This window comes from Centrocercus urophasianus, unplaced genomic scaffold (assembly GCF_019232065.1).
Source record: "Centrocercus urophasianus isolate 14NV4802_14NV808 unplaced genomic scaffold, USGS_Curo_1.0 seq_17, whole genome shotgun sequence".
Classification (NCBI taxonomy): Eukaryota; Metazoa; Chordata; class Aves; order Galliformes; family Phasianidae; genus Centrocercus; species Centrocercus urophasianus.
Window position 1 is genome coordinate 2,768,088 of NW_024884722.1, and position 27,097 is coordinate 2,795,184.

A 27,097-nucleotide genomic window follows, 5' to 3' on the forward strand; every position below is an offset into this window, starting at 1 on the left:
AATATCCTCTCCTTGGCCTGGCTTCCTCCTCCAGAGGGTTTTGTGCTTCTCTGAGTCCTGCTGTCATTTGAATCTACACTTGATGTGCAGGCTTATCCTAGCCCAAACCCATCTGTTGAAGCCAAGACCTATGGCAGGTCTTTAAATCAAAGGATTGTGGAATCATTAAATTTGGAAGAGACCATTAAGATCATCAAGTCTGTCAGCCTACCCCACCATGCTCCCTAAGCCATGCCAATAAGGGCTACACCTCCATGGTTCTTGAAAACCTCCTTGGGTGGTTTTCAAGACTGTCCCAGAACCAGCTGGGAGGATAACTGTGCTTCTTTTGTTCTTCTGAGTGTGATGCATCGCAAGTTGTAGTTAGGTACACATTGGCAGAACAGGAGCTTGCAAAGGTGAAATGGGTAAATGTGCATAAATATCATGGGTTGATTTTCCTCTACTAGCACTTTGGTTTGGTTTGGCTTGCTTTTTGAAAAATGATTTTGTTCTGCTCCTTCACCTGAACATATGCTCTATGGATCCTCTCAAACCCCTGTTCCCAACGTCAGACTTAAATATATTTTTTTTTGTCAGCTGCTCTTGACCTATTTGAAAACGCAATTCCAAGGTTTTTTCAAAGGACAAAAACCAGAATATAACTGCCTACAACGAAACCTGATTATAAAATCGCGTTTGGAATACATGAAATGTCACCAGGACACAATGCTGTCCTTAGTATTTCAAGCAGGGTCAAACAGTGTCTTTTATCTAACAAAAAATTGATGGGAAGGTGACCTCCAGCAAGGTATTTTGAGCAGTGAGATGGACCGTTTATCTTTATTTGCTTATTACATGCTGAGGATGCTGAGTTTTCTGCAGCAAACGCAAATGCAGGGAATGCTGGTGGTGCTTCTTACCTCTGGTTTCCTTCAGGGCTGGCAGAGGTTGGAGGCGCGGGATGCCTGCTGCCCTGATTTCCTTTAGCCTGGGACCAGACCTGACCTGGCCTTTTTATCCCTCCCTGTGTTATTTGTTGCATTGGATTAACCTCAAATTCTAAGCGGTAGATTGTGAAACCTGAACTCTCAGCAATCCAGCAAATTTTTATTAATGAGGTAGCAGTCTAAAAGGAAACAGAGCAAAAGATGAGCCAGAGGCAAATTCAGACTGATTATAGCTACTTTCCTTGGCTGTCTGGTTTCCAACAGGAAGAAGAGTTGTCTGAGTTCAATTCCCATAGAGCCTTTGCAATGCAGATAACTCCACCGTATCGTCAGAGTGCTGTCAAGGTTGATAAATCGGTTCGGTGTTGCTTCACCCCAGAACAGGAATGAAAGTCACAACAGGCCTCTCAGCGAGAAAAAACTTCTCTGACTGTACATTCATCAAAGTAAAAGTAACTGCTAATAATGTTTTATTTGGCAGTTTTGTGGCTGCAGAAATATCAGGCCATGACAGTGTATACTGTATAAAACCATTAAGTGTTGTTCCTTTGCAGAAAGTGTTTTTTTTATTTTTTTTTTCTGGACCATTCAGCCATTTGTTTCATCACTGCCTCCTGCCCTGAAGTCCAACATTCAGTACTATAAATCTGCCTTTCCAAGTATTTCAGGGAGTTAAATTTTCACCTTCAGTTTAATGGGAGAGGTCAAATCTCAGCTGAGACTGTGACAATTCTGTCTGGGCACCTGAAGTAATATTGCTTGAACGAAGTCTGGAAATCTGCATTATTCCCAAGGCTAAATGACAGTGAGCCGAAAGCATTCGTGAGTGAAGTTTAAACATTTATTTGGAAAGACTTTATTTCAATAACCAAGGCAATTTCATTGTAGCACAACAGGCAATTGCCACTACATATCAATTAATTTAATCACTGGTGTGACGTTCATGGTTATTTATTGGAAGTGTAAAAACTACCGTAGAATGAACATGACAAAAGCTGGGGGGGAGATCCAGGCTTGCTTTTAAATCACTGACCATGAACTCAGACAGCAAGAGCTTTGATGTCATGTATAACTACATGGCCCAATTCTGTGCTCTACTTTATTGATGCTTTAGGGATTAAAACTAGAAAAAAGAAGCTATATAGTGAAAAATAGGCTGGAAAAAAGAAGCATGAGTTGCCACACATCTAATTGCTTTTGAAGCAAACTTCCTACTTCAATACTTTATGTAGATTAAAACAAAATTGCTTTTTGCAAGATTTTTTTCGAGGAGGGAATCTGCAGCTACCTTTAGGATCTCCTTTTACTTCAATATGCTTGTGAGATCTACTTCAAAACTATGTGTCTTTCTCCCTCAAAAGTACTTACAAACAAAGCCATTATTTAAATAACAGATTAACATGACCTCCATTTTATGGTACTTGCCTAATTTTAAACAATTGCTACTGAAACGTGAGGGGTATGAAATAATGGGTAATGACAGAACTTTATACATTGAGAGATCTATAGCATTTGAAAACCTATTTCAATATCAAAGGAAATGGGATTTCTCTCTTGCTCAGTACCCTGTTCTGTGAGGTTCTCTATGATTACTAATTCATTAACGTAAGACACTGCACAGAACAGCTGAAGTGTCTAAAAATGTCATCTAATAGCAAATTCCGTTTTGTTCTACTAGGCTCATATCTCTTAGGAGACCTGAAAAGTTGTTTTCAAGAGATGGAGAGCAATAATTTTGTCTAGAAGGTTAAAACTGAGGAGGATGCCTTTATGTGAGGTACAATTATGTCAATTAGATTGGGAGATAGAGGAGGCTGGCAAATTGTCATGGCTCCTTGAAATCAACACCTCAGTGGGCCTGGAACCATGGATTTCTCTTGAGTTTCTGCCTTCCCTGCTTGAGTTTCTGCCTTTTGTTTTACCCTCTCTGCCGCTGACAGTGTGTCAGTACAAAAAATCACTTGTACATGAATTAACAGAAGCAAAAATATATTTTAAGGTTAAAAAGTTGGGTTTAGGCTCACAGGTAAGGCTGGGATTTGCAATAGGAAACTGACACGTTGGTTCTTATTCTGTGGAGCATGAACAAGAGGGAGCTCAAAGTTTCATCTTCTACCTCCAAAAGTAGGACCTGAGTTGCTCTCCTCCTCTCCAGCTGAAAGGGAGCCACTCTGCAGCCAAAAATTGACAGTTTTGCAGACTAAAGAGAGTAAGTAAAAGCATATAAGGCTACCCAAGACATCCTGCAGTTCTCTGATTCTATGGTTTGCTTAAAACATGTTTTAAAGAGCAAACTCCTGTTACTATTGGCAACTTTTTACATTAATAATTCACTGGATAAAATTAAAATGCAATTTGCAGTGCAGCATTAACACCCTAATCTTTTCTTCCAAGAAAAGATTACACATAGGCTATTCTGACAAATAAAAAATACATATCCTTTTCTTTGTCTTCTGTTCCACCCAGAGGTTTGTGTTCAGTAGGAAGGTGAAAGCCTCTCCCTGCTCGACTGAACATTGCTGTTGGTGTGGACCCTTGCTTTAGAGAAAAAACAAGGTCATTGCAGCTGTGTATCCCAAGGAGTCCTCAGGCTGATGGGAGACACAGAGGTGTTCAGTTAAGACACAGAGTTATCATGAAAAGTGTTGGAAATTCAGATGCTTGACTAGTGAAATTTCTGGCTGAGCCCTGCTCTTGTCTTTGAGGACCTTCATGCTCACAAAAACATTGCTGGTGCCTGAGCTGTTCCACGTAGTGCCTCTCAGGTTATTTTTCTAGCATTTTGGACAAATCCAGATCCCATTTTCTGCACCTTTGGAAATTAGTGAGTCAACAGTGATTTCAAGAGGCATGCACAGGAAAATCAAAATGCCCTTTTAAAATTAATATAATCTCCAATTATCGTATTACTTCAGGGAAGAAGGCCCTGTGGTACTTAATAGAGCTCTTTGGGGCTGTTGTGCATTTTAATTGAGTGAATAATTGTAAAACACTTCAGGGCCTTACGTAAAAGGCTTTGTATAAACATTGCTATAATGCTGAATAATCAGATTGTGATATGAACTGGAATAAATGAACCCCATAAATAGATATATACTGTATGCATTTGTATAATGTATGTGTGTGTATATATATACCAACATTTTGGAGAGAACAAGTCAGTTACTTTATAAATACCCTACTGTTCTTGAATAAGAAAAGCATCTGAGATTGGATAGGATAACAATATTCATAGTAATCATAATGTTCATTTCCAAGACATGGTGAGCTGTGCCATACACAGAGAATTGCCAGAAGTATTGATGGAGTTGCTGCTTCAGTGGCTCTTGAGAAACAGCAAAACATGTCTCAAAGGAAATCTTTTGTTTGATGGTAGAGGAACATGGAGGAGGCAGACCCGAGGTGCTAAATGTTCAGGCACCAGTAGGTGTAGGTGGACATGTAGAAGTTTGGGAGAGCAAAAGGGAGTTCCACTTCTGATGGCTTTCCCAAGGTTCTTCTGCAATCCTGTGGTGGGATTTTTTGCTTGGAGCAGGGATCTCCTGCAGCCTGAGCCAGTGCCATTCCTGTTCAAGCTAGAGATTGGAATGACATTGACAGCAAAGGCAAACACTGCTCCTCAGCAGGACCTGTGCTAGGGCTGTAGCTGACCTACTGTGCTACCATGCATCAATCAGCAGCCACTGCCTTCCTCCTGAATGCTTTGGCTGTCTTATCTCTGAAAACTGCAATTTTCTGGGGCAGTGATTCTGTCTTTTTCTGTGCTTGTACTCTCTTGTTCTTCAGTCCATTAGGAGGGGGAATGCCTCTGAAAAGGAGATGATGGAGATGAACTTTTAGAGTTCATGCAAAAAAAGAAACTGTGCTGAGCAATGTAGTGCTAGTACAAAGAATCCTCTTTTCTTAAAAGGGACTTGACGCTTCCCGTGATGATGTTGCTTCACTTAGTTAATGAAAGGAGCCATCTAATACAGGCTAAAGGCAGAATTAGATAGAGGAAACTGGCATTTGAATGGCTTGAGTGCTCAAAATATAAGTGAGTGGGACAAGACCAGACTCTGTTTATAAAGGAATCAATTACCAGCCATCATTTTACTACTGTGAATCTCTCATTTGCAGGAGCAGTCAGGGCTGTTTTTGCTGGGAACTGGGACAGACACTGCTTGATATTACACACATCTTTTAAGCACTGAGGAGACACTGAGGAATGCTGCAGGTTCAAGAGGGGTAGAAAGACTCTATAATGATTTTTCTCACTGTTAATCCACTGAAAAGACTGAAATAGTGCCAGGCACAATCTGAGTTCTGCAGAGTTGTATCCACAGCCAGAACAGTTCAACAAAATGATCCATTTTGTGTTAGATGTACAGATTCAAATGGTGTAGCCAGTGTGTGGGCTATTCAGGATGCCGGAGTAGGAATAGGTCGGACTAAATTGCTATTTAATTTCTGTTCAGAGCAGTAATATGGGTCTGTAATAGGAAGTGTTGTGAGTGATGCTGGCATTTAGTGATTGCTAATGATTTTTGTTTTTTTTAACATCTGGAAGGTCTTTCAGTGGCCAGTACAAGTTGGTGTCTGAGAGCTGTTCCAAAAGAAGTAATGCATGGAGTATCACATATGGCCAAACAAGGATATTTACATTCTGTCACTGAAATCACAGAGACAGGTGAAGGACTGACTTTGCTTTGGATGTTCCACTGCCTTTTCCCACCCAAAGGCAGTCCTTCCAGATGAGGTCTGAAGCTCATTCACAGGGTTGAGCTGCACTTTTTAGAGGATGAGTATCCTTCATGTGATTATTCATCACTTTTCATAAGCTCTAGATTCATTTAAATGGCATGCTTAATGCTACCAACATCTGATAACCCTTCCCATCTGCCAGAATTTGCAGGCTTCTGATGAACCAGCTTAAGAATTGCAAAGGCAAATAAAATGTAGCTTAAAATCACACTGATCAAATGCTGTGGCTGTTACATGGGATTATTTTGTCAAAAAAAAAAAAAAAAAAAAAAGAATAATTGTGTGTCATAATATCATGGTATTAAATACCAGTTATATTTCCAGTGAAACACTAACTGGAATCAGTTGATGTGGTATCTTGTCTTGCACTGTATTTTCCCTTCACTGACTCTGTTTCCACTTGTTTCATTCCCCTCTGTTTTTACATTTTTATTTTGAGCTTACTCAGTAAAGAAAAGATATTCAGAAAATTTCATCAAATAACATGTGCTGCACTGATGTCAGCTGAGGAAATCAGTGTCAAGAGCAGGAAAAGCCAGAAGATGAATGGATCTCTTAGTTCAAAATAGGAAACAGCTTGAAGTTCCTTTGAGGGGAAACAGAAACCTCATTCATTAACAATGACATTATTTCACCTCTGGTTAAGAGTAGGGATTCTGTTCTCCTCCTGATGGACAGGCACATCTCACATTCATGCAAATGACCCTGGGCATTCATGGATGCAAAGGAGCAGCCCTAAAATATTGATAGTTTTGACCGGCAAGCTGTTCTCGTGAACTGCATGTGGCTCAGACATCTGGCACAGGGCAAAACGCATTATTTGTATTCCTGAATTGACTTCAGAAAGTCTAAGGTCTGTATGTCTCCCCGCGTTCATCTCTGGATATCAAAGTAAATCTGTGCTGCTGAGGTAAAGGAAGTTGTCTGGGTGATGCAGTGTTCATTTGTTTGCACTTTGATATGAGGATCATGTCTGATCAAGCACTTGTATGCTTTGTTCAGGATTAATCGCTTAGGCATGTCGGTGGTTCCTGAGTTTTTGTTGGTGTTTGATAGTGCGCATCCATCTACGTGTTCATAGTGATGCATGCAGAACTGAGTGCTTTTTTTCCAAATGAACTAAGAGTGGGGGAGGAGGTCTTGGTGTCCAGCTGAGATCACCTCCAATTGTGCAGTATAGAAAAGGTGGGTAGAAAGTTTCGCTCATCTTTGTACCTTCTCGCTTCCCCTTGGGGCTGGAGCTGCAGCTAGCAGCCTGCTTCTTACCTTGTGCTATTCTGGAGCTTATTTGTCCTTAATCCCAGGCATCGGAAGCTATATCACACCTGAAATTGTCTAGCATTTCTTTTTGTAATGGGAATTATCCCTTTTTAATAGCTATCAGCATTACCATCCACGAAGCAAGCATTTCATTTCGGAATGTTAGAAATAACAGTTGATTCATTGAAGTCTGAAGTTCAGCAGTGCAGAACTTCCATCTGTTATCTGGCTTGTTGGCAAGGCTTATGCCCTGTCCTTAATAATACATGATTGATACAAAGCATTTAGTGAATAAAGTCCAGTCATTAGCAGGTTGTCTCCCTGTGCTGCTGTAATGTTAAATTACTGCTTGGCTCTGGAGCAGCAGTGAGGAAGGTCTCAGGTCTTAGGGGAGATAAGGCAACTTGAAAGCTGTTTTTCTTCTTGGTGGTGATCCAGATTCGATGTAATTGTGTGCACAGCTCAGTACAGACAGGGCATGGCAGATTTCTTTAGGATATGATATTGATGCCTGGACCCAGGTGCTACTTGTCTCGTTTCCTTGAGTCTAACTGCAAACATTCATGAATGAGAATGGAGTAAAGTTCTCTAGCAGAACAATGCAGAATATTTGGAGGCATTTGTACTACGCTGAATCATTTTGCAAATGGTGCATGTGATTTGCAAAATAAATCACAGGCTCTATGTGCCTGGACAGCAGGGCCAAACTCTGCTCCCAGCAGTGTAAATTCAAAACATGAGTATTTTCAGTAGTCTTTAGAGTCGCCCAGATTTAAAATAAGAACTGCATTTGCTTTAATGACATGGTTTCTAAGCTGGACTTTGAATTACAGAAGCAGATTCTTATCAAATAACATTGTTTTTCCTCTCTCTTTTTTTTTTTCCTGAAAAATCACAGGAAGTTTGCCATGCTGCCAAGAGAGATGAGTGAATACACCATCTGATGTGAAATTTTCCAAGAAAGCTTAGGATGTTTTGCAGTCCTCCGAATGCTAGCATCCCCTTTGCAAACCAAGCATTCCTCTAGGGTCTTGATCAGAATTTGCTCTGTAACTGCATGTGCAGAAGTGGGAGAAGGAATCCCAAGTATGAAAGCTCCCAGTCCTTATCAGTCACTTCCTTACAGTCAGAAATTGCTGTTGTCGTGCAGTGCAATGCTATGTCTCAGTGTGGTGTTAAAGTGTTAAAAATTTGAATGCCACCGTCTTACTTGTGCACAGGTGTGCTGAAAGGTCACTGGCTTGAGAAGAGATGTTTTCATCTGATAGTACTTCTTTTTTATAATTCTTTTCATGTATTTTTCTTCCAGCTATCCATTTCCCATGGTGTTCAGCAGTTGCAGTAGAAAGGACCTGGAAAACAGCCTGGAGAAAGGAGTGGGGATGTGTCTGTTTAACTTGCCTGAAGTCAAGGAGTCCTTTGGTGGACAGAAGTGTGGGAATGGCTACGTGGAAGATGGAGAGGAGTGCGACTGTGGGGAGCCTGATGTAAGACGCTGCCTGAGAATTACTACTCATCTCTTGTCTGCAGGGTTTTAACAGTGGAGAAGTTCCAGAGTTGGTTTGATGTGTTTAAGATCATTTGGTGTGAAGCAGAACTTCCCCTTCTCTGCTTTCTATCTTATCTATCAGCTTAAGCCTCAGCAATGCAGGGAGTTTCTGCTTGTCTTCTTCTTGCTGAAGGTCAGGCAGGGCATTAATTTAAGCATATGCTTCATTTGCTATTGGGGAACAAAGTCTTTATGGTGTGTCCAGCAGACCAGCCGTGGCCAACTGTCATGTTCCTAACAACAGAAATGCCATTACGTACTAGCTAAGATAAATCCAAAATGAATTTGTTAACGTTGCTTAGATTTCTCAGGACACTGAACATTAATAGAAGTTTTGCTTCTGTAAGTGCAAAGCCACTTAATTAACATTGCTTAGGTGTTCTTCTGTTGAAGTCAGCTTCAGGTTTTAGGTACAATACTGTTCCTTCTTCTGCTGTGAGATTTTTCTTTGCTGCTAGCCAATTACCCCAGTAACAAAATAGCCTTTACTGTCTCCCAGAAAAATTGCTACTACTTCAAAGATCATCTTATTTAGTTGAGTGAGTGTGTCTGACAACTGCTCAGATCAGGAGGAGATAGGCAAAATCTGGAGGTCAAATAACATATAAGCACGCATTCATATCCCTTTGGCTTCCCATATTCATTGGCTGTATTGAACTTTTCCCAGATTATCTGAGTTAAGTACATCAGTAGATGAGGGATTTGTTTCCTGTGATAAATATTGCTCTGCAGACAAAATAGATTGGGGCAGTTAAAACAGCGAGATATTGCTGTATCCTGTCTATACAGTGTATTGGATTTACACAAGCCATAAGGATTTCCTGACAGTTCACTCATTCTTCAGGGTAACAAGGTTGGAGGAAACAGGCTTATCTTCTAGTTTAAAGTCAATAGAGTGCAAGCAGCTTGCAAATGTCTTTCTAACCCAGTTATCTTTCTCATTTTCAGTTTTGAATGATAGCGATACCTTTCCAAGTCAAAGTCAGTTAATGTCAGCAAGCACTGACTTGATTTGCCTCTTCTTTCTGTGATTTTCTTTCTTAGTTATATTGGAAAACTGCACCTTGAGCCCAATTAAATTAATTTGGATTTTACTGCTATAAATTGAGTTGTGCCGAAAAACCACCAGAGCGTTTAATAATTCACTATCCAGTCATTTGTATCAGCTGAGTTTTGTCAACAGTGGTGCAGTATGTTATGGTGTGGAAAGCTGTACAATGACATATGGTAGCTGTTTTCTCATTGTTCAGAATTAAGTGCATCTGAATACGTAGATATAGGTTGTGGGTAGGGATATTTCCCAAAGAATGTTCTACCCTCGGGATTTTGGTGAGGTGCTGAAGTGTATTACTTGCCAAGCAAACGATAGCTTTGCTATATTCCCCAGGCAAAACATCAGCCCTGTGTTGAGATTCCCCAGCAGGACAGCAGTGCACTCATAAGGGCAGAGAACCATGATCAGAGCACACCTCCCAGCCTTTGAACAACCCTGGAAATGCCATAGGGATTGACTGATCGCCTCTAGACACACTGTGGCCTCGTGCATCAGGTGCTGATGCAACTGATTATATTCAACAGTCATCTTGTTGAGTATAATGGGTGTTAGCATGCCCATCACCAGGCCAAGAGTCTTGACCAAGGGATGATGTTGCAAACCTAGCTTTGGATTATATTACCAAAAACATCCAGTGTGCTCAGTGTCTCTGGAAGGATGATTAATGTAAAGATAGAGATAAATGCAAAGATAGAGGAAGGCAAATATTTGTATCTATCTATCTTTATATATATCTATATCTTTGGCCCCTGAGAAATGAAAGGTGACAAATGTGGCTAATTTTATAATAAGCTGCAAGGGACATCAGAAAACCTCAAATCAATAAATGAGAAGTCAGTTCCAAGCAAATTACTGGCAAATGTAATAAAGAGCTGCTGTCTGAATAGCTGTGACATGCCAGGGAAGAGTCAACAGAGCTTTTGTGCCAGGTGTCCTGCCTTACAATCTTATCACAGTGCTCTGAATAACTTAAGGAGTGGGTGGGAAAGGATTGCTGCCTGTTGGGACTTCAAAGGGGCTTTAGACCAAGGCCTCATTGGAAGACTAAGCATCTGTAGGATTTGGACAAAAATGGGTTAAAAGAAAGAAAGTATTGGGCACATATAAATAATCAATTTCAGCAGTTGAAGGAGATCTACAGTGATGTGTCCATGAGATGTGTTCTGGAAAACAACACAATGCAGCATATTGGTAAACAGCTTGGGAAGAGGAATGGCCTTGAACTCGCTGATGATATTAGCAAGGATGGTAGAGCTGAGAGCTGGCTGTGAAGAACTGCAGGAGAACCTTCTGAGACAGCTTGACTGGGCATTATAGTGACAAATGGGATTCAGTGCAGAGTGATGCGTAATCCAAACATCACATATAGGATGATGGACTCTGAACTGACTCTGACCATGGAGGAACAAGACTTCTTATTGCAATAAATAGTCTCATGAAAATGTCAGCTCAGTGCTCACGAGCAGTCTGAAGGGTAAATAGGCTGTTAGAAATTACTAGGGAAGAAATAGGAAAACAAAACAAACCACTGCTAGGCTGCTATAAATCTGCAGCATGTTGTGACTGAAACTGTGTGTACAGTTTTTCCTACCTTTCCCTGCTTTCAAGAAGGATAAAGCAGAATGAAAAGACTGAAAGAAAAAGCAACAAAGATGTTCAAATTTTTGGAGGCGCTCTGCCTGGAAAGGTAGAAAATAAAACAATATTTGACAGAAGCTGATAAAATCATGAGTGAATTGGAAGGAGTGAATAGAGAGCAATTGCCTCTGGCAACAACTGTGCAAATGAAGTTAGCAAATGGCAGGTTGCAAACAAGCAGGAGGAGCTGCTCCTGGGACCCAGTCACCTACTTGTGAGTTCCTTTCCAGCAAATGTTGCAGGTGCTAAAAATGTGTGGGGATCCAACCAGGAGATGGGGGAGGTATCACACATATCACACATCTGTGTTTATATTGTTGTCTGTAAGCATTTTCTGCTGGCTGTTGTCAGGGGATGACAACGTCTGGCTTAAGGTGGTCTGCTTTGTGTGCTTAGAAAAGTGGGGGTGAAACCAAGATATCCTGTCCAAAGCCACTGCAGAGGATGCTAGAATAGTTGTTGGTTTTGCCTGGTTGAGGTGCTCTGATGAGCCCAGGAGACCTACACCAAGAAACCCACCTCCCCTCACTACTGCTGCTACTAACAGTGACTGATAATAATGCACTACTTGAGAGCAATACTTTCAGATGGTGGCCATTTCTCTTCCAGTCTCCAAAAACCTCCTGAACCCTTTCTGTTTGCTCGCCTGTTTATGTTAAAACCGTCCCTGACAATTTAATAGCTTGGGAAAAAAACTATTTACCAAGCTCATCCCCTGCAATGAGTAATAAGTGAGAGAGCAATTGGAAATCTGAAAGGCTGCAGTAACATCGTTCAAAGAAACTGTGTCTTTATCCCACGCTGTCTGTGGAATGCCAATTGCTTTCCTTGGGCTGCTCTGTGGATGGCCTGATGATGGGGTGCAGGAGCTGACTCTTTCAGAAGCACTTTAATTGGGTTGACATTGCTTTGCTCCACTCTGCTTTTCTCAGATTGCCTTTGAGACGAATTTATAAGATGTGCTTCTGTGCAGAGGAACATTCCTTCTTAAATACAGCAGCTGCACAGAAGTATTTGTGTTGCCTGCTGCCTTCCAGCATGATCAAAAATAGGTGCAGGAAGTTGTTCCGCTGCTTCAGAGCAGTGCAGATATCTTTGTATATTCAGGCAGAAAACAGGGAAAGGCTGAGAATTATTTCACTGGTTATTTGGGAGTACAGCAGTAGACCTGTCTTCCAGTTAGAAGGCTTTACAAAAGTCAAGAAAATACTTGAGCTGTGAGCATCATTCTCACCCATTTATTTTTCTTGCGTTCCCTGCATTGTTAGTGATCCCTTGTGAAGTCAAATCGTCTTAATGCAACTGAAGAGCAATTTCATCTGCTGCTATTTTTGTTAGAGAGCTGAGATTCCAGCACAGCTGATGTAACTTGCAGCTTGAGAGTATCAGCTTGGAAAAGCAGCTCCATTATTTTCTGAAACTTCTTATTAGGTTGTTCTACTGAGAATAAGGTTTGTAAAAGCCCACGTGCAACTGTCTAATCCATAACTACGAAATTGGGATGTAAAAGTAATAATGGAATTCGTATTTTTCTCTAAGCTCTGTTACTGAAATACCCCAAGAGAAGATTACATGGAGTGGTGTCATTGTCTTTCTTTGTGGCAGACATCAGCTTCCACACAAGAGAAGAAATGAGCTGAGCAAATAGCACAGAGCAGAGAGCTGCAGTGGTGATGCTCAGTAACTGCAGCTTGGGATCCTCAGCTAGGGTGAACTCCACTGAAGGCAATGAATTAATTCCACTGGTTTCCTGGAAATAAAATGCCATATTATTGTGTGGGAATTGGTAGCAGCATACTTGTGTCGTTCGTGATATTTGAGACTAGATTCATTGCTAGGATAAACCAGCCTTCCTCAATGGCTTCTCTGGTTTTACTACAATTACTACAGTTATAGGATCTAAGGACAGACAAGGCTGCTTGGATCAGGTTATAGAATTTTATGCATAATTCATGAATTCAGGGCTAACTTTTCTTGGCAGGGCTATAGCACCTCTCAGAGATAAGCAGCCTCTCTTGATTTACAGCTCATTGCAACTGAAAGTTGTCTGCTTTCAATTTATCCCCATCCAGGAATGTACAAACCGGTGCTGCAATGCAACCACCTGCACTTTGAGGCCAGGAGCAGTGTGTGCACATGGACTTTGCTGCGAAGACTGCAAGGTGAGCTGATGGAAATGGTCACTGGTGTGGGGCAGGCAAAATATCATAATCTTCCTAACTGCAGACTAGTAAGCAAGGGTGCAGAACCAACAAATTCTGCCATTAACCATTAAGACATTTGCATTTCTTGTGAGCAGTTTAAAAAACAAAAAAACAAAACTCTTACAGTTATTGAAGAGGCAGAGCAACTGACTTCTCTAAGGAGGCCTGTACTACTTGTGGCTACTTCTTTTTCATGAACTTCTATACTTGAATGTTTTTCACACTTACATGGGTGTTGGCCCCCATGAGTTGGGTACTGGGGAGGTCCAGTGTATGGATGGGGAATCACAGAATGGCTTACATTGGAAGTGACCTTAAGTATCTCATTCCAACCTGGCCTTGGGCACCTCCAGGGATGGGGCACGCAGCTTCTTTGGGCAACCGGGCCAGTAATCTTAATGCCATCCACTGCATTCAGTTGATGCAGAGCCAATGGCTACGTGGCTTACACCACCACATGGCTCCTATTAATTGACATGACAGCAGCCAAGGTTATCTTTGTTTTGCAGTTAAAACCAGCGGGGATTTCTTGCAGAGAGTCGAGCAATTCCTGTGACCTGCCAGAGTTCTGCACCGGAGCCAGCCCTCACTGCCCAGCTAATGTGTACCTGCACGATGGGCATGCGTGCCACGGGGTGGATGGCTACTGCTACAACGGCATCTGCCAGACCCACGAGCAGCAGTGCATCACCCTCTGGGGCCAGGGTGAGTCTGAGCACCAGGAGTGCTGTTCGTCAGGCAGACTCGAGGAAAAGTTGTGTGTGATTATGGATGGATTTGGGGGAATTTGATACAGAACCAATCTGCGCCTATTCTCTGAAACAGAGAACCGAACAATGAGGGAATCAGTTTGTGATTCATTTTCCCCTTGATTTGCAGTCGTGTTCATTCATTGCAGCAGGAGGTAGAAGGCAGCAGTAAATAGGTTCATTCTGCAACACCAGCATGCATGGCCAGGTGAGCTGAGGCAAATAATTCAGTACTGACTTTGACATGCCCTTGTCTCACCTTTTAAACTGCTTAATGCTCCTGACACAGATGGAAGCCACATCCCTTCTCAGACCAGTACGTAAGCTTCTACCTGTGCTCTGAATTGCTCCATCCGTAGAACATACGTGTCTGTTGACCTCCTAAAATAGAGTTCAGCACTTAACATTAACACGAGATTCTTGTAGCACTGAGTGCACACAGTCTATGGATATCACCCTATAAACCTACCCCCCAACAGTTCTCTTAGCAGAGGATGCTCTGAAGCAGGAGGTCTTATTTGCCACGGGATTTCACTCACTTTTTGCACAAATCTTATTCAGTGAGCCCTTGGGTTATCCTGAGCAGGTAACCAGGAAAGCTGTTCACCTCCTTGTTCTGTCCTGACACACCAATATTAACTCTGCACTTTGCTGCTGCCTCGCTGGGGACAAGTCACATCTTCAGCTTCTCACTGAGCCCGTCTCTCAAATGGAAGAAGCTCTTTGAACTTCCCTAAAGAGGAGTGCTATTTTGTGCTAGATTCTTTTATGTTAACGTTTTCTGCTCCTTTAACCTCTTTCAATTTAGTATCACACTGCCTTTTGCTCTATTTCAAAACTCAAGTGTCAGTCTAATTAATGACACACAGATGTTTCCCTCGGTCAGAGCCCCCATCAGAAGTCCACTAAGGATTTATCTGCTATCTGTGTAAGAACTCAGACAATTTGCAAACTTGTAAAAGGCTGTTACAGCATCTTGGGAGATAATGCCATGGATAAGGAAAGCAGGAGAGATACAATGCACTCTTGTACCCATTACAAGCATGCTAGCAAGAGTTCCTGCTCATAACTAAACTGCCTACGTGGAGTAAACTGCGTCTCTGATGCACTCCTCCAAATCCCTCTCATGTCATAGAGGTAATAAGAGCTGATACAGGCATGTACAGTTATAGCCTCCAGCCTGAGTCATGCTGGGATTTGTAATCCCCTGGATACAGAGACGTTTTCTCTCTTATAAAGCAAAACCCTCCTTGTGAACCACTTTCCCATGCCATGGAAAGTTCTTCAGTTGTACTGTTAGTAATTTCAGCCGCTGAGAAAAATCCAGCTAAAGGTCAGAAGCTGAATTACTGCAGCTCCCTTGCTAGGTCTGTTTCCGAACAAAGCACGTCTTCCAGCACCCCCGAGCTCCCCCACATCTTTCTTGTCTTTCTTCTCTGGACAACTGAGCAGGCACTGCTGTGCCTGGAGCCTCAGCAGACACGGCTGTGGGGGTCTCCTTATGAGAAAAATAACTTTATTACGAGCAGAGCTCAAATGGTCACAACAGACTTTAACCAGAATGCCAGAACCTAAACTAAAAGTCTTATTTCTGACCTCAGTGGTGCAGGTATGAATTAGACGTCATGTCAGTAAACCTTCCAACTTGAAGCAAACTAGATTATGCGTGAAAAAACAAGGTCCGTGTTCTGAATATCTGTGGATATCCCCACCTGCTCACACTGGTTAGCTGGAACATGGACTAGCTGATAAAGAGTGAGAAGAGGGGGAGATGGGCTGCATGGGCCATGTGGCTGGAAAACAGAGATTCCAAATCTCATCTGCCTGAAGGGTCAGATAAGAAAAGTGTTTCCTTCCAGCTCGCTTGCTGAAGAAGAGACTTGACAGACTGAGATGTTGTCTTTGGGCATTGTATGAAAAAGTTCTATTTGAACCTTTTACTAGATTCCTATAATTGCTTAAAATTTGTTTTTAACAACCATGTGTGTTGGAGGTTGGATGAAAGAGCAGTTGTATGTTCTTAAATGAAAATTTTATACCATAAAGAGAAAATACACTCTAATTCCTTTACATTAATTCTGCTTTTCTTCTTCTCAGCAGGAGAAAGCCATGCAGGACAAAATACAATAACTTTTCTTAAAACCATATTCAGCACATTGAATTCCTTGTCAGTGTGTTCTCTTATTTATCTTTCTTTATTCATAGGCTTACAGATGCCCAATGATATATGTCAACCTTAATATTTTTAGCACCAAAGAAAAATACTGAGCTTGGTTGGAGCTTGCACATTAGACTGAGCAGCAGGGATCTGTTTCCAGAGTGGAGTACTTGCATTTCATCGGGTTTCTTTGTTACTTTCAGCAGATAATTTCAGTTCAAACGGAGGAATACTTCTTGATGTTCCCTATCTGCAATAGGCCAGAGAGCTCAGAGAACCCTAAAAACTTGTAACCTTTCCTGTTTCCCGTTCAAAATGTTGGCATTGCACTGATCTGACCTGTTGGTAGCAGCAACTGAGCAGTGCATCAACAGGAATGCATTTCTGTAATGCCTCGTAGTCCACTGGCATTCTGGGGGAGCAAATAGCAATGCAGATGAAGCTATTTAAGAGAGAGAAATTATTGATTATCAAGCAGTAGGAGATTATCAGCGTTAAACTCTTGGCGTTTTCTCCATGGACAAGAAAATGATTCTTGAGGAAAAACAAGGACAGCTTTGGCAGTGTGTTTTCCTGCTTTTTCACACAAGGCAAAAAAAGCAATGATTTGGGGCAGCCAATGGCAGACATCGACTTAATAATTAGGACATGTTTAAATTTGTTGTGTAGACATGGCCATTTGTTTAGGCGGAAACAATCTTAATTTTGTTGTCAGTATTTATGACAAAGCCCTGTCAATGATGCATTTTTTCCAAGTACAGCCCTATAAGCAGAACAGATGGGTTCCCCATCCCACTCAACTGACCAGCCTGTGGCTGGTTTTTTGCAAGAATGCAAATTTGCCTAACGAGATTCACATTTTATGGTGTTTTAGTATAACCTGTGAAATTAAACTGTTTGGATCATCATAGACTTATGGCAACGCCTTTACTTGCTTGTAGGGATGGGAAAGGCATTAAATCATTGTTCTCAGAGCTAGTGAGAGCTCGCATCCTCCTTAAATGCAAAAATACCGGCTTAGCCCCATCTCACTCTTCACAGATTTAACAGCAGGGATCACCAAGATGAAGAGAAAGGCCAAGGGGGGCTTGAGGAAGTTTGCTTTGCGTCACTGGTGCAGTAAAACAGACTTAATGAGATATTGAATCCAGGTGCAAACCGCATGACACACAGAGCTGTGTTTTTATGCTTATATTTATTTATACAGTTGGTCACGGTGCTTGTGAGTAACAAAACTTTCATCTGAGTGAGATTTTCTTTCCCTCCTCACCTACACGCACTGTATAATTTGTTTTTTAATAAGACAGTGTTGGCACCCGAGTCTACATCTCAGTTTCCACTTACAGCCTGGTAAATGGTGTTTCTGCATTCTTGCAATCAGCACCGCAGGAATTTCTCTCTTCTCTTCTGGGAGATGATGTTGGCTCCTTGCAGCAGGTCCTGCAGTGATCTGAAATGACACAGCATTTCTGCACCGCTTCCGAGAGAGCAGAACATCTCCGTTTATGAAAGCTGATGGTGGAAGGAGTGCACTCCTCAATACACACATTTGGAGAGGAAAAAAAAGTCTCCAGGATGACAGCTGAGGTGCTGAGCTCTGACCTGCTGCAGTTTCGAATGGCTGATTTAATCCCCCAAATAAGGCTGTGTGCAAAGGCCAACAGAACCTTAATTGCTATGTGACGATATTGTAATTATCAACTGCAAAGTGAAATAAACTCTGCTCATCAAGTTCAAGGCACTTAATATCCACTGGAAATCTTTCACAAACCATCTTATCTTTGCCCATAGAGGCTGTGAAATAGAGAAAGACAGGACTTTCTGCTGCAGTTTATGTGCTGCAATCATGATAAATAGGTTTCCTCCAGAAACACGACATTACAATTTTCATCCTTAAGCATCCTCTGAAAATCTCCTTTTAACTTGGTCGCTCCATCTGTTCCATTTCTTAGAGTCTATGTTTTCATTTATAAAAACGTCCAAATATTGTGAGAAACCAGTCAGGAGAAGGAACAGCCATCTGAATCCCAATCTACCATGTGTTTTGGTTTGATAGAGATGAAATTGAATTGACGCTAGACTTCTGTTTCCAGGCCCCAGCTGATTGTTGGGTACCAGGTGTTTCATAACCAGACTGCTCTTAGCCTGGCAGGGGAGCATTTCCTTGTGCTCCATGAAGCCCATTTCCTTGTCAAGTAATATTGGTTGGAGTTAAAGCTTGCTGGCTGATCCCTGCAAGGATGCTGCAGATGTGTTCTTCCTGTGGGCTGCATTCTATCACATGTAACATCCTTGACTTGTACAGTCAAAAAATAAAATCTTTCAGCAGGTGAAAGAGAAGGCAAATACCTTAAAATCTCAATATTTCAGCCATTTTTAGTAAGTATTTTATTGGTCAAAAAGCAGGATGTGAGGCATGCGTTTTGCTTTTGGCAGCAGGAAAAAGAAGACCTGTAGCACTCATGGTAGAGGGGTGGTTTACTCCTTTGGTGAGGTGAGGTGGGTCTGAAGGAGGTCAATCATTGCAGATATTGGAGAAAAAAGCAAGGTGCTTTACTTGGGCTTTCACTTACAGTATGTTTTTCTTTACTTCCTTCCCTTTGCATTCTGAAACTGGAGTAGTGTATGCATATGTTAATGTTTGCATCATCTGAATAGTTAATGTGCCTGGCCTGGAAAGATGAAGGGGGATCTATATGCTGAAAATGTAAATTTCACTGTTGCTTTTTGCGCAGTGCCTTGTCTGGATGCGTTTGTTGATTTTTTGATTGCTGCTTGTGGTCTAATGAAAAGAAGTGAAAGAATCCTGGGTGAGTCCCTTTAACAGTTCCAGATTTGAGAAAAATTCTGAACTCAGCAAGCTTGATAATAATCTTCCAAGGAATTTCAGGCTCTTGTCCTTCTCTCCAGGGAACCAGCAGCTCACATTCTGTTCCTTCTTTGCCCTCCTTTTGGGGTTTTCCAGTTTCAATGTGTACAAATCTCAGACTGAAAAGAGGGTGTCACCTTAAGCCTCTCCACGTTTTAATTTTTTGTCCTTAATAGCATTAGATTGCTGCTTGGCAGTATGGAGTATTAGTCAAGCTTCTGACTGTGAAATGCAGATAATTAATTGAGGCTTTAATCTCCAAGTTATCAGTGAAAAGAGCCACACTAACTGGGAGTTTTACAATCATATTTGTATGTTCTTCAGGAATTGGACCCCCTTTTTTTAAGCCTCCTTCTTCTTTGAATGTTTATAATGAAATCTTCAGGACACTTTATATGGGTTATATATTGCGTCCCCAGTTACAGGCATACACACATGCAAGTGGCTCAGACCATCTGAAAAATGGAACATTAATTCTGCCTCTGTTAAAGATTGAGGAACACTGTGAAAATGGCAAACTCTCAGCCTTTAGGCTATCACAGAATTTGCTTCGTGTTCTTGTTTCAGTTTGGCTGATCTATCGAAAGTACAAAATGTATCCAGCAGATAAATGCTAAGATTTTTAGCTAATGTATGTACATCCTTGCCACTTTGTCTCCTCAGAAGAAGTCTGTGCATTGGAGTAGATGAAATGTTGGCAATTGTTGGCAATGACCCAATTGTGCTATGAATTATTTCATGGATAGAAAATGTGGGGTAGTAAAGGGCCCTAGCAAAGGGCCTTTAATCTATCAAAGAACAGCAATTATTTGCTGGAAATAGAAGCTACCATTCACGTTAAAAATAAAGGAATGAAATTCTAATGTAGGGGCTAATTAAACATTGCACAGTCAAAGCATGAACATAGATCCCCCACCTCTTAGACATCAGATACGTGTATGAATGCTACCCAAGAAGATTTCCCGTAGTTGGTGATAATCTGGGAAAAAGAAAGCCAAACACACAAAAAAAGATGGATGGGAGAATCTCTGCTTAAGAGATTAGAATACGTGTTCTAATAGGCACCTTTTGACTTCTGAAATGTAGGGATGAGTAATCTGTCTGCACAAACATTTCCAGTACTATTCCCATTAGGGAAGTTCCTTTGCTGCTTGGATATGTCTCCATTGCAAAAGGCTGCAGTAGATAAGAACCAGATGCTGCCTGTCTTCTCAGATTCCTAATTCCACCACCGTGGCAGAAAGGATCCTCCCTTCAGGTCAGTCTTTCCTCTCAGGCATGGATTCCTTCCTCCTCCCAGCACGTCAGCTTGAGCTGGCATGTCAAGTGTCGTGGTTTTATGGCCATACAGCCCATATAGCACTCTTGTTAGCAACCAGATTTTTTTTTCTGATGTCTTGTTGTTCTGAGCTGCGGTTAAAAAGGCTTTTCTTGACAACTATTTCCACTGGCTTCAGCTCCTGGGCCGTTGCTTGAATCACACGGACTCCTGTAAAACAGAGGGAGTTCACTTACCAGCTGGCCTGTGTCTTTCTTCATTAGATTTGGCATTTGCTGAAAGTTTTCGTGTCCTAGGAGGATTCACTAGAGGGCCATCATCTAGAAACTCGGAAAGAGAGCGAGTCCTGCATTGTCTGCTGCTCAGCATTGCCAAGGGAGACAGAGAACTGTGGAAAAGACGCGTGTCTGGGCCCTTCCATTAGCATGCTGATCCAGCACAAGGGCTCTGCTGCTCTTCATCGGCATGCACATCACGTCCTGCCTTCCCCTAAAACGTTGGTGGAGCTCAAAGAAAATTATTAAAGACACCTCATATGAGATGAAAGTTCTGATTAGGTTTTGTTTCAGGTGCCAAACCCGCTCCTGGGATCTGCTTTGAGAGAGTCAATTCTGCAGGCGATCCATACGGCAACTGTGGCAAAGACTCCAAGAGCTCCTTCGCCAAGTGTGAGCCCAGGTAGGGCCTCTCCTCGCCAGCACAGGAACTGCTGTGATGGTGGTGGGAATGGTTTCGTGCCATCTACAGTTATTTAACTCATATTTGGTTTTGTCTGTTTCCTTCAGAGATGCTAAATGTGGAAAAATTCAGTGTCAAGGAGGAGCCAATCGACCTGTAATTGGTACCAATGCTGTTTCCATAGAAACCAATATCCCGCTTCAGGAAGGTGGCAAGATCCTGTGTCGTGGCACCCACGTGTATCTAGGGGATGACATGCCTGACCCTGGTCTCGTGCTGTCAGGAACCAAGTGTGAAGATGGAAAAGTAAGGACCTGAAATACTCTTGGACAAGGAGAACATCACTGCCCTCACGACACAAACTATTCTGTACTAAATTGGTTGGGGTTTGCTTTGGATCTTCGTTTTAATTCTTCACAAGAGAACTGGCGGGCTCTTATTGTTTCTCCTGTCTCACTGTGTTAGGTGCTTACGCTCTTCTTCTGACTGCTCTTCTGGATTACAGATTTACAGATGCATTGCAAGTTGCTTAAGTTCATAGCCCTTTTTCTTTAGGACAGTCCTGATTATCTGTCCAGTCAGTTTAGAGGTTCCTTGCAAAATACATTATGAAATTCTGAGGAGCTCACGGTATTCACCTTGGAAGTGTTGCAATTAAGCTACTATTTTCATATTTTTTTTTTTCTACTAGTGATGCTAACTTTCTTAATGTTTGTGGCATTGCAGAATTTTCGTTGATGTCACTTTAGACTTTAACTCTGCTGATTAGCCTCCCACCCCTTTTTGATGAAAATCTGTTTCTGTACGCTCTATTTTAAAAATATTAATCCATATTAACATTCAGCCTTCAAAACTGATTTTTGCAATCATATTCGGCAAACACTGTGAGTTACCTGGTGTGAACACAGGCCAAATTTCAATATGGCACATTCACAGGATTTACTTGTAGAGAAAAAGAACAGAGAATCAGCCTAAACCGTTCTGTGATTGAATGAAAGGTGGGAGACAGACTCTTAACAGGGAGAGAAATGGAAAAGAGTCCAGTGGCCACTGAAATGGAGAATGTTTCTTTACCCCCAGTGGAGAAGAGGAGAAAAAGCACTTTAATAATCTGTCGTGGATTCAAACAAGCCACTGAATTTCTGAATGCTTCTGAGTAACGTTGGAGCACCACATTGCTTTGAGAGCACATCCCTCATGCAACTCTAGTCCCACTGCAGGAAAACAACACTTACACAACATTTCTAAGTCAGTCTGTTACAGAACTTTTTTTCAAGGAAAATTCAGTGCTGGGAAAGCACCCCATTATGTTTTACTAATGAGTATTTAATCTTTCTAATCTATCTAATCATACACATACACACCATAGAACGCACACGCTAATACTTATGAAATTGTATGTTTTACTCTGAGGACATTAGAGCACTTGTATTATGGATTAAGAATATGAATTTAAATATTCTTGAGTTCTCTAAGCTGAAGATACACCATTTGCAATGCAGCCATTTTAATGTGATCAGAATTCTGTGTGCTGCTGCACTCTGAATACTTGAATGGTGAATACCGCTGTAATCAGACCATATTCTCTACATGCCTGCATGTTGATGCCAATTCACTCTAATTTCTTTTCCATTTTTCCTTCTCCTCAGGGGATGAGTGCCCTGATTAAGCATCCCTGTCGTCTCCTTCAACACTTTCCCCTGCTTAATGCTAATTCTTTTGACTGACTTTTAGTACTACTGAACTGAGCTGCAGTTAAAGAGGAACAAAATTGTGAAGTGATTTTTATTTTATTTTAATCTTTTACTTTTAGTCGATATAGGACAGTAACAGTCATTCTAGTCCTAATTTCTTCTTTGTTTGCAGTTTTGAGTAGGATAACTTCTCATTACTGACATCCTCATCAGTCATCTGACTGCTCAATGGTGTTGTTTGGTGATGCTAATCTTGCTGTGCCCCAGTTTTCATCTGTATTGACAGAGTAACATTTTCCAGATTGGAAAACAAAAAACTGTGCATCTGAATACTTTACACGCACTGTTTGTTTACTTCCATTTCCTAGAAGGTTGTTATTACGTTTTATGTATGGCTGTTTTATATTTGACACCAAAGTTTGTTTAGCTTGGGAAAACTGTCAGAAAGGTCTTGGTTCTGCTGAAGAACAATAATGAGCCCATATGTATCAATGAGGCCAGGTGAGATATTCAGGCAGTTCTAGGTCCACATTCTGCTCTAGTATATATGAGTACCGTGCCATTGGTATAAACAGAGATATGCAGTTTTAAAAGGGGACCTGAATCAAATCCTAACTTAATGCATTCACATTCGTACTCCTGAAAAAAAAAAAAAAGCAAAAAGCTGGAAGTTTTTAATTGATGTTGAAAGAAAACCAAACGTGAGCTACGATGTCAAAACTCAGTATTGGCCAAGGTGCTAACCAAGAGTAATATACAAATTTCAGAGATTTTGACCTAGGTGGTCTAGAAGAGCTTATAGAGAAGAAAATACCTAAGGTTGATGTCTTTACCTTTTCATCAGTGGAATGCTGTCAGTACAGCACATGTGTTGGGAGACCTTTGTAAATGCTAAAACAGCCATTGGCAGATGAACAGATAGATAGTGCTGGAGAGGGGCGCAGTGCACAGTTTAGGCCAGATATTAGGAAAAATTTCTTCTCAGAAAGAATGGTTTGGCTTTAGCCATGGAGTGGTGGGGACACCATTTCTGGAGATGCTTCAGAGCTGTGGAGATGTGATACTGAGGGCCGTGGGCATGGCGAGGTGGGCTGGGGTTTGATTTGAGGATCCCAGTGGTCTTTTCTAGCCTTAAGGTTTCTATGATGATCACTAGCAGTTCTGCTCCTATTAAAATTCCCCTTTCCTTATTTTGCAGATTTGCCTTAATCGCCGGTGCCAGAATACAAGTGTTTTTGGTGTGCATAAGTGTGCAACAAAGTGCCATGGACGTGGAGTAAGCATTTTATAGGAATCCTTTTTGTTGTTGTTGTTTTGTTTTGTATTTTTTTAGAGTCAATGAACACTAGACAAGAAGTGATTTTATGTAATGCCTTTGAGATCTATGATTCTTTGTAACTGTAGAATAGAATCATAGAAGTTGGAAGGGACATTTAAAGGTCATCTAGTCCAGCTCCCCTGCAATGAACAGAGACACCCGCAGCTAGATCAGGAGGCCTTATCCAGCCTTGCCTTGAAAGTCTCCAGGGAGTAATAATACATCAGTCAAAGTCATTGCAGTGCTTTTTTCTTATGTATTTCAATTTTCAGTGTCCCTTATATGAACTAATAGAAGTGAAATTATTTTTATTTAACAAAGGAATATTTATCAGTTAGTAATTATCTTGCTCTTAATTAACAGTCTGTGATAAAAAGGAATTTTGTCGTCTTCAAAGAAATTTTGTCTAACCTTCCTTCATGAAGAGTTTCCATTAACATTTCAAAAAAGACAGTTTCTGTGTGGGCCCAGCAAAGCTAAAATATGCATTTGAATTAAGATATTTGAAAGAAAGTATTTTCAAAAGTACTGAAGTAAAATCATACTGATGAGTTGAATGGTATGGTGACACAGAATGAAAAATCAACCAGGAAGAGCAAAGTCTTCTGAAAGCTAGTTTTATGTTATGAAAATGCTAATCATGTCAAGATATGCCTTATTAACCTTGATTTTCTAATGATCTGTTTGTTTCTGCAAAAAGCTCTGACAATTCTCTGTCCTCTCCTGTGAAGGGATTTCAATTTTCTGTAATTTATCATTTTGAATTCATAAAACTGCAGTGTTGATGGTGCTGCATCTTACCATTATGCTGGGGTAACTGTCAGCTTAGGGGAGCATCTTTATGCCTGCGTTATGGAGAGTCTACAGGGACTCCAAGGAGCCAGAGAGGACCTCATGAAACTATGGAGGGGAACTCCTGTAGATCTGTAATTAAAAAAAAAAAAAAAACAAAAAACAAATGATATTTTCAACTATCTTGCTGTTTTTGAAAACTAAATCATTTCTTTTTGCATTTTACGTGACCATAGCAAAGCTAAGCTATTGCGTGATATTTTAATACTCTGCAGACGCAGCCAGTATGGTCTTTCTGACAGCCTGCCAGCTGACCTTGCCAGAAAATGAGTATCTGTGAACTCCCATGAACTAACTGGTGTCTTATAAATCTGTCTGTTGATCTGTTGTGTTTTCCCTGTGGTGGTGGCAGATCTTAAGAGCCATAAAGAAAGAAGAGTACAGACTCTGTAGTAGGGTCTGTTGTGAAAGGACAAGGAGAAATGGTTTCAAACTAAAGAAGGGGAGATTTAGATTGGATTTAAGGAAGAAATTTTGTACAGTAATGGTAGTGAAGCACTGCACAGGCTGCTCACGGAGGTGGAAGTACCCATCCCTGCAGGCACCCAAGGTCAGGGGATGGGCTTTGAGCACATGATGGAGCTCTGGGTTTCCCCATTAACTGCAGGCCTTTAGAGGTCCCTTCCAACTCCAATCATTGTGTGATTCTATGTGTCTGTATGGGTCAAGCAAATATGATACTAGAGGGAGGGTCTCCTCTGCCCTGCACCCGGTTTCACACGTTCTTCCAGCAACTGCTGCATCTCAGAGCTGGGGGTCTGAGCAGTGTAGAAATCAGCATGTGGTCTGACATGAGACCTTAATGGATAGGAGAGATCAACTGAGCTGGCAAAGCTTTATGGTGTTAACACAGAGCAGCTCCTCTTCCTGTGAAGGTAAAAGGAACAGAAGTTAGAAAGCAGACAATGTTGCTGCTGGAAGCAAAGAGAGAACAAGGCTTAAGAGGTGTCTGATTATCCCTACTGTGGTTGTTGAAGCTGTAGGCTGATGCAACTCAAACTATTACCTGCTACATAAATAACGCTTTTTTTTTCCTTCCCACTGTATTTGGAGTTGCTTTGTGCCATCCTAGCTGTGACAAGGAGCAAATATCAGTACATCTCTTTTGTGACATGAGCTTTATTTTGCTCAGCTGTGTCACCAGCTGATTAAGAGGCACTGTTGGCCTGTGCTGTTCGCAGTTATACAGCAGAATCCTTTTCATGTTCGGCCGTCTGTCTTTTCTTTTGAAGGTTTGCAACAACAAAAAGAACTGTCACTGTGAGGCTGACTGGGCTCCTCCGTACTGTGACAAGCCAGGCTTTGGTGGCAGCGTGGACAGCGGGCCCATCAGGCAAGCAGGTGGGTAATAATTCATGCTTTAGCTCTTGCTTCCGCGATAACGGAAATGCAAAATGTCACCTGGTGAGCAATGAGCTTGCAGGACTGCAGGAAGCCTGGAAAACAGCTTATTCTAAATGCATTGGTTACCAACTTGCAAGTCTGGTGAAGAAAAGCCAAAGCCAGCTGAGTTCATTGCTCTTCTTGCTTAACTAAAGCCACAGTAGTCCTGGTGAATCTCATCTCTTTTTTTTTTTTTCCAAGTTGAGTTAGATGTGAGGAAGAAATTCTTTACTCAGAGGGCACAGGCTGCCCAGAGAGGCATGCTTGGCTTTAATATCCCTTCCAACCATGCCTTATTAGCTCCCCAAAAATGTGCAGGATGTGGTACTGGCCTAAGCTGCAAGCAGGAAGCTGCAAAGATGAGACATGCAGCATTTCTGTGCATGGAAAAATCAGAAGTCTATCTGATACTGTGCTTCTAGAAGGATTTCATTATTGTTTTATATTTCTGCATTGTGGAACAAAGGTGATTTCTGATTGTATCGGATTTTAACTATATTTTGTAGAAAGCTTCTGCAAGTTAAGCAGAAATTCCCTTCCCATATGATAGCAGTAGGACGAGTGATTTTCTGTAATTTGTATTTCAGCTTCCCCTTGTTCAGTCTGCAGAACATTGGCACTAGTATCTCCCTCCATCTCTGGCCAGTCTCAGAAGGAATTATTTCTACACGTAGTGCAATTTTATAGGATTTGATAATCATCACTCGCCAATTTTTCTCCACAGTACTGTAACTTTAGTG

General features: G+C 41.4%; 1 protein-coding gene across 3 annotated transcripts in view; it reads left to right on the plus strand.

Annotated features, from left to right (window-relative positions):
• Positions 1-27,097, plus strand: part of ADAM12 (ADAM metallopeptidase domain 12) — a 178,632-nt gene that overhangs the window by 141,247 nt on the left and 10,288 nt on the right. For all 3 annotated transcript variants that reach the window (XM_042818662.1, XM_042818661.1, XM_042818663.1), the window contains 7 exons: positions 8,242-8,419; positions 13,246-13,335; positions 13,887-14,082; positions 21,002-21,110; positions 21,218-21,416; positions 24,003-24,080; positions 26,207-26,315. In XM_042818662.1, coding sequence (XP_042674596.1) covers positions 8,242-8,419; positions 13,246-13,335; positions 13,887-14,082; positions 21,002-21,110; positions 21,218-21,416; positions 24,003-24,080; positions 26,207-26,315 — 959 coding nt within the window. The remainder of the gene's footprint in view (positions 1-8,241; positions 8,420-13,245; positions 13,336-13,886; positions 14,083-21,001; positions 21,111-21,217; positions 21,417-24,002; positions 24,081-26,206; positions 26,316-27,097) is intronic.